This window comes from Lipophrys pholis, assembly GCF_963383615.2.
Source record: "Lipophrys pholis genome assembly, chromosome: 15".
NCBI lineage: Eukaryota > Metazoa > Chordata > Actinopteri > Blenniiformes > Blenniidae > Lipophrys > Lipophrys pholis.
In genome coordinates, this window is record NC_137642.1 from 15,439,863 (window position 1) to 15,447,901 (window position 8,039).

Sequence of the window (8,039 nt, forward strand, 5' to 3'; positions counted from 1 at the left end):
TAGAAACAACATGGTAGCTATTCACGTATACACAAAAACGCATTAAAAATGAGGATTACTCAAAGGTTAAATGATAGGATAGGCTTGTAACCACGCTTTCGACCCGTTTGCGACCCGCCGGAGCATTCGTATTACAAAACAAACGCACCCAGATAATGTGCCTTTCTGTAGGAACAGAAGTGCAGACAGATTGTGTACATGAAGTCTTGTTGGTACTTGTTCTAAATCTCAACAACATAAATCTAACTTTTGGGAAACTTTCCATTATTACATGAGTCATTCAACTAAGATAACGTTGAGCTATTGTTCCAGTCAAGTGTGTTTGTGCAAAGTGTCTCAAAACGTTATGTATATTTAGGCACTCAAAAACGTGTTTTCCCATGCTAAAAAAAATAGAGTAAATAATAATAATATTACAATTTCAATAGGGTCCTTCGGGACTTTCAGTGCTCTGACCTTAATAATACCCAAGACACAAGACAATTGTCTGCATATGAGATAATCGCCATAGGGCTAGTGAAAGTTCAACATTTCCAGTCGTGACTGAGAACTCCGGTTGATCCCAGGAGAATCGACACGCGGAGCTGGATTCTCGGAGCAGGACTGTCAGAACCCAGCGGCGGGTGAGTCGGACTCCCGGAGCCGGAATCCCGGAGCGGAGTTTCACTCTCTGCTGCCTAGCAACAAGCAGCTGCCAGCTAGCCACTTAGCTAACAGCCACTCGAGTGCGCAGCGTCGCGAGCCGGAGCGGAGGGTCGCAGCGGATATATGATAGATGGCTGTACATTTTTATTCCCTCAACATCACAGTTTTCCACCTCAGTTGTCGACGTTAGATAAACTTTGTCTTTCACTCTTAGGCGGGACACACCCGGCCTGTGAACTTATTTCACGGAATCCCCCAGCGAGTGGCGCGGGTGGGTGTTTTCTCTGAGAAAAAGTGGCTAAAGCTAAGCTAGGTCATCTTAGCGCTTCTTGCCACGGGGAAGGCGAGCAGAGCTCAGCGGGGCTCGAGACATGCTATGGTGGGTTAGCTGCCGGGGTTAGCGCTTCTCATGTCGACGGACCAGCTTTGAGGCGACATCACAGGTAAGAAACTGCTCTCGGTTTCCTCGTTTCTCCCCTGCAGCGTTCCCAGCTGCTCGGTGCCCGGAGCCCCGCTGACAGAGATTCAACAGGTCGCATCTTGACGGAGAAAACATGACTCTGATTTGGGTGAAGGTGGACTGATGAAAAGTTGAATCCAAACTTAAATGCCGCTCACAGACGCTGAGAAAATAAGCTGGTCGTATGAAACACACATGCACAGTGCGGAGCCGCTTAGTTACATGGCATGACATGTTAAGGTTATTTGTTAAAATGTATTGTGTGTACCGGTGCCCCGCCTTGAGGCCTGGACAAAGTAACGGTGAGTCTGTGAAGATGAGTCACTGTCGAGCTGGGAGCTGCTTTATCTTTAACATACCGAGCAGATTGCAGCCCAGGCACTGAGAGCCTCTACATTTCTCATCCTCTGTCTCATGTCTGTAAAATAGGTGGTTATGAAACCTCATCATATAGTTAAAAAAAAAAAAAAACTCAAATGTTACAGTGGATCACGTGTTAATACGCACCTGTTTAAATGTGTAATAAGAGCTTAACCCAGGGTCATGTCTTTTTCAGAGGCTTTAAAAAAAAAAAAATATATATATATATATATATATATATATATAAAATGGGCCATCTTGAAAACACTGATAACAATCAGAAACAATACAAGACTGCCCATTGCTGTTACAGACATAAAAAACATATGTCACCTGTAATTTTAGGTCATGGCTTTATTTAATTTGAAAATTATCCAAGTATAGATTATGTTACTTGTTGTACTTTGCTGACTCATAAAAAGTGGTGCTTTGATCCTTAAGCATTATTTTAATTCAACACCCTCCTATGTCACCAATGACAGAAAATGATCAACTTCAAAAAACTGTACAGATTAATATATGTTCCTGCTGATCTTAAGTTCTGATCAAAATCATTAAAAATGAAATCATTTAATTAACTTTTATATGTGATGACATAATAATTTTTTATGCTATTTTCCCTATAATTAACACTGTATGGCTGGGCATTTAAAGAAACATCAGTCGTTAGATGAAATCAGGAAAAAGTAAAGTATACATAAGTGTTTATTCAGCTACTTACCTTTACAAGGGTCGTCAGTCACCATGAGTCGTTGCAACTTGTACTTTAATTCTGGGTAGTTTTTATGCATTATGTCCATCCTGCTGCCACATTTATTCAAACCCAGTTCTGGCACACTCATGGTCAAGATTCAACATGATGCACCACTTATTTTTTTCTCTTAAGGTCACCAGTGCCTCTCATTCCAAGCCTTCATGTTACAACTGATGCATCCCGCCGCTCTGTTACGGTCGATGAATAATATCTTCTGCTGCCTTACATATTGTGAGTCAAATTCAGGCAGGCTGTTGGACGGCACAGTCACGCAGCAGGTTGTCGGTGTCCACTGAGAACAGCTTTCTTGCAATATGTTGTTTTAGCGTTGCTCTCAGCCGCTACACGCTTAATGCTGTGGAGTTGTGATGTGGAGTGCGCGCTGCTTTTAGTGCTAATGGAAGCATAAACGTGCTGCACCACCGCTCCCCCGCACAATTTGCAACGATGTGCTATGTACACACATAATGCACAGCCATTGTTATTAGAGTGCAATGAGTTTGAGGTTTGACCCCGTGGAAAAGTAATTATCAAATTTAGTTGTTAAAAAAATAATTTAATAGTCCAACCTGAGTCATGGAGACGGCCTCTTCTGCATGTTTTTGGTCCCCGCTTTAAGATTCTGATGATGACAACAACTTTGCATAAAGTTGTGTGTACGTTATGTTTGTTTTTTTTGTATTTGGTCATGCGTCATTGCTCCATCTCACATATTTGTCTTTGATAAACGTGGAGCTTCTCCACCCTTTATTTTTCAGCTTTCATTAATATTTTAAGTAGTAACCATCACACTTGACGTATAACCCATCACCTGCTGTATTAATGTGGTTACTTATTTTCAAGCTCCACACTCGGTATTCAGTGTATAATAACTTTTAATCTTACTTTAGAGTGCAGAGCGTTGCTTCTACAACAAATCAGCTTTTATACATTAACTATTTTTCACCGACAAACTTGATGTTGACAATTTTTGTTTGGCTATTAGATGATTGTCACTGGGTCATGCAGCGGTGTAGTGGTTCCAGATAATGTGATTTCCTCTCACAGTTAAAAACATGCATTTAAGGTGATTGGGTGACTCCAAATTGTCCGTGGTTGTTAAATGTGCATCTTCGTGAAATGTCATATTTATAGCAGCTTAACAAACTCTGTGTATAAATATGTGACTCTTGTACTTATCGTTGCCACTCTGCATGCATAGTGGAAGCGAGACAAGGATCCAGACATCGCCGCCATGTTGGAGGAAGACATGGAAGTGGCCATCAAGGTGGTCGTGGTCGGCAACGGGGCTGTCGGCAAGTCCAGTATGATCCAGCGCTACTGCAAAGGGGTCTTCACCAAGGACTACAAAAAGACGATTGGAGTGGACTTTTTGGAAAGGCAGATCGTGTAAGGAACAGAACTCAATCTCATCATTTACTGAAGCTTTTATTTTGAAACTCTGGACATTCTTGTCAGATTTTTTTTTTTAAAGATGTAGGTTTAATTAATGTATTTGAATATGATGGGAAACCTTGTATTACCTGTAACGTTTCAGTGTGAATGATGAAGAGGTGCGACTGATGCTGTGGGACACCGCGGGCCAGGAGGAGTTTGACGCCATCACTAAGGCTTACTACCGAGGTAAGATTGCATTTCTGTCATGGATTTAAGCGGCACCGATTTTGTCACCGCTCTCGCAGTCCCCTTCCAACGGTAACACGCTGCGGAACAGACTGTTTTGAGCTCAAATAAATGCTCTCCAGAGGGACGCTTCTGAAGTGGAATCTGTTTCTGCCTTCTCCAGGAGGCCGAATCACACGTTGTATTTTCTGTCAAGCGTAGACGAAATATTGTCCAACAGCTTGGAAACGTGAACTGTTGGTGTGTGTCGGTGCTTCCTAGGTGCCCAGGCGTGCGTGCTGGTCTTCTCCACCACGGACAGGGACTCGTTCCAGGCGATCGACAGCTGGCGGGAGAAGGTGGAAGCAGAAGTTGGAGATATTCCCACAGTTCTGGTGCAAAACAAAATCGACCTCCTGGAGGAGACCGTTATTAAAAAGTAGGTTCCTGGAACAGCAAAGTGGCGGAGAAATCGCCGAACTGTGAGGAATTCACCGTGCGTGTGTTCCCTGTGCCTGCTTTGCAGCGAGGAGGCAGAAGCCTTAGCGAAAAGGCTGAAGCTCCGCTTTTACCGCTCTTCGGTGAAGGAGGATCTTAATGTCAACGAGGGTGAGTCGCTGATAATGTGAACAGCTTCTCGGATTCAAGGGAATTACTGAAAAACATTTCTTCTGGTGCTCTTCTAGTTTTTAAGTACTTGGCTGAAAAGTATCTGCAACGACTCAAACAGCAAACGGCGGAGGAGACGGAGGTGGTTCACTCCACAAGCAATAAAATAGGTGAGGACTCTTCTCCTTCTTGTCATTTCTCGCATTATTAATTTGATCACCTCACATATATATATATATATATTTTTTAATGTTTTTTTTCAAAGGTGTTTTTAATACCACCAGTAGTAACGTCTGCAACCAGAGCTCCAGCAACGGCAGAGAAGTAATCACTTTGCGACCCAACAAACAGAGGACCAAGAAGAGTAAAAATCCTTTTGGAAGCTGCATCCTACTCTAGAATGAGAAAACAAAACATAAAACACATCTAACTCTGACAATAATTCTACTGCTAAACTGACGACGGTTGTGTTCAATGGCGGCAGCCACAGATAGAGACCAAAGCCCACACCGACTGAGAAATACTTCACGACGTACTACTTTATTAACCTGATGTTTATTCTGGGTCTTGGGTTGTTTCCCCACATTGTTAGTTTGTTTCCGCCACAGTTCATCTGTCTTATTGTACACACAGCATGTGTCCACGTCTGCACACACTCGTCGCCTTAAGAAACAGCAGCAGCTGCAGTGTGTTTTGCCCCAAACAAGTTAAGTTCCATCAGTGAGTGCGGCGGGATTTACTCTGTGTCGTACGCTTTTTATTTCTTTTTTAATTTGAAGATGACTTGACGCCGGCATTGAAATATGTAACAGCAGAAATTGCACTCTTCACTCTGAGAGAAGGTTTCCTCCCGGGCGTGGCCGTACAGTCCCTCGTCGCCGTGCTTTGACATTTCAGCCAGACAATATGTTTTTCATGTATTGGAAACGATATACAGATTGGTTTTTTTGTACCATATTTTTCTAGTTCTCAAACAGAATGTGGTTCAAGCTGTCCTCTGTCCCCCGTCCAACCTCGAGTTGGATCTCTGCGTGAGTATTTTTGTACGAAACACAACAGTGTTGAGTGATATTTTGTGCCAAATTCTCCTCTCTGAGCTGTGGGTGAGCTGTTCCACCGCAGTGATGTGGATGTAAGGTGGGTGATTGGACAGGATGTGCTTCTATATATAACCAAATAACAACCACTGACACTAAAGTAGTCCTATTGATTTACAAATACGTGAACCCTTTCACATGTAAGTGATAGGACACGATAAGGAAATTAATGATGATTCTCTCCGTCACAGTCCATTACCGTCTGATGTTTTTGATTGCAGTTGTTTACACGTTCTATATTTAACCTAGCGTTCTTTTTGTTTTGTTTGGGGTTGGGTTTTTTTTTTTTTTTACTTCAGAGCCAGCAGTGGTTCAACTACATACATATTCAAATGTAGTTCTATTTCTAATGTTTCCTACATTCAACTTGGTACAATTGTTTAATTTTCCGGGGGATTCTCTTGTGAAGTGTCTTTTTTGAGTTCACCTTCATTTGTATACGGAATCCTGTCCTTCATTAAAAAGCGGAGTCGTGTGTAAAGACAGCTCGGTAGTGTCTGTGCCTGTGGTACGGTGCTATGAACAAGATGCAAAACATTTGTCCTCATAGGAAACTAAAAGAAAACTAGGACTGTACATTTTGCTGTAGAAGTGCTTGCGTGGGCCTGAATATGCAAGAAAAAGATCTTCTCATCACGTGCGGGCCCTCAGCCTCTCCCCGCTGCACGCCTTTCTTTACACTCACCTCGAGGACACTGGTTGACCAAAGCACAAAGACATCCGTGTTGATGCTGCCGTCTCATTGTAAATCTCCCGTCTCCAGTCGCTGACGTTTCCTTACGAGTGGTGAAATCTTGTGTACCACGGGGGATTAAGAGTTACATGTGACAGCTGCGAATACATTTGCCCGCATGTTTTAATCTTTCTAGAAAAATAGAAACGCAACTGAACTCAGATCTGCGTTCAGGTGGCACCGAATTCATTTCTCCTTCCTCCTAATCGAAGTCTGTTGTGAAAATTCCCCTCAAAAGCTGCTTAGAACGTGTTCCACCAGCTCCGGCAGTGGTTCTTAAGATTGAGTGGCATTTCAATTCTCGTATTAGTTTGTATGTAAACTGTGCTGGTTTGGGGGGTAAAACAGTCAGATGACATAAGTGTAATGCATGCAAGCCTTATTTTCACCTCGGTGAACGTTCACCAATGGTCTCAATGCCTCTTTCTATGTTTACATTCTCCACCCACCACCAGGAAGCATTGTGACTCCTCTTGCTGCTTGTTTGAAATTGCCTGCACAGTAAACCTGTAAATAGTTCCATCTCAAGCATTTTGAACGTTGTGTTCATCAGTTCTTTTTTTTTCTTTTTTCCTCCTGTTTTCTGCAATTTGACTGACTGGTCTGAACGCACTTTACTGTTTTAAAACATTTAATCTCAAAGAGTTTCCAGATAAAACTAACACATACTCGCGTGCCGTCACTCAGGTGTAATAATCTCAATGTCTCTTCATTTTTTTTTCTTTACATTACATCAGTGTCTCATGTGGAGATGGACAAATCTACTTATGGATGCTTTCATTTTCGACAACAAGGAAAAAAACAAAACACTTTGCTGCAGTTGTTAAAGTGTGCACATCACTGCACCTATGTTGATATTTAGAGGAGGAAATGTTTGATGGCAATCTGAGACAAATAAAATTCAACTTTTCCTTGGCATGTCTCGTGTGATTTCATGCGGCTGTTTCATATTTGCGCACTTAAAAAGGGTCCGGCGTTTTTTGCCTGCAGTCCCTGCAGACGAGCGATAATGTCGAAATGTACACAGTGTTTTGCGACACGATAATACGGCCTGTGCTTTTGGAGAATTTTCAGGTTAATGAGCAACCAGGATGTCTGTTGGAAGTTCAGCCTCGCTCGGGGAAACATTGGTTTGACAAAAACAGCCGTGAATGGTTGTCCTCGTAATTTGTCTTCTGTCGCTTTGTTCCTCGACATGAAATTAAAGGTGTAAATTTGGTTAGAATCATAAAAAATGGATGATTTTTCTGCTCCTGATGGTAACATACAGTATTGTTTTTTCCTGTTTGATATTAATTTTTTTATTTAAATTTTTTTTGCAAATAACACATTTATATTATAAGACAACACAGTTGTCTACCAACTGTGGAAAAATTTATATATAACCTTTAAATGGGTATTTAGGTAAAAGAAAATTAAGTATTGACCTACACCAACAAACAAATATCTACTATTTTAACGATTGCCCTATAAAGCATTATTGGCAGCATGGGAAGCAGGTCATGATGTCTTTAATCTGAGGAGATTTTACACAATTGATCCTATTTTGCCTCTTCACCCCACAAATTAATGCAACGCTAAATAAACAAAACAAAAAAATAAATGTAAATGAATGATTAATACTATGGCAGAGCTCTTTCCTATTCCCTCTTGTGACCCATGAAGAATGAACCAATGAATCACGTTGTACTGGCTTCTCCATCGTTTTCCCTCGCAGGTGTATTTCCACTGTAGCGTCTTATCATGTGGCTGAGACAGACCGAGACTTTCATAATCAGC

The 8,039-nt window shown here is 41.8% G+C and overlaps 1 protein-coding gene across 1 annotated transcript; it reads left to right on the top strand.

The window, feature by feature from the left end:
- Positions 1-716: 716 nt before the first annotated feature.
- Positions 717-7,177, top strand: rab23 (RAB23, member RAS oncogene family). The gene is made up of 7 exons (XM_080481066.1): positions 717-1,088; positions 3,421-3,608; positions 3,757-3,842; positions 4,104-4,260; positions 4,348-4,430; positions 4,508-4,600; positions 4,696-7,177. Exons 2-7 carry the CDS (start codon positions 3,454-3,456, stop codon positions 4,827-4,829), a joined length of 708 nt encoding a protein of 235 aa, XP_080337192.1. The 5' UTR covers positions 717-1,088; positions 3,421-3,453; the 3' UTR covers positions 4,830-7,177.
- The last annotated feature ends 862 nt before the right edge of the window (positions 7,178-8,039 follow it).

What these genes read in the sequence shown, in the direction of transcription:
- rab23 (XM_080481066.1), top strand. Translation starts at nt 3,454, where the DNA reads ATGTTGGAGGAAGACATGGAAGTGGCCATCAAGGTGGTCGTGGTCGGC. An exon ending in CACTAAGGCTTACTACCGAG is followed by an intron (nt 3,843 to 4,103) that starts GTAAGATTGCAT and finishes GGTGCTTCCTAG; the next exon opens with GTGCCCAGGCGTGCGTGCTG. An exon ending in CTCCACAAGCAATAAAATAG is followed by an intron (nt 4,601 to 4,695) that starts GTGAGGACTCTT and finishes TTTTTTTCAAAG; the next exon opens with GTGTTTTTAATACCACCAGT.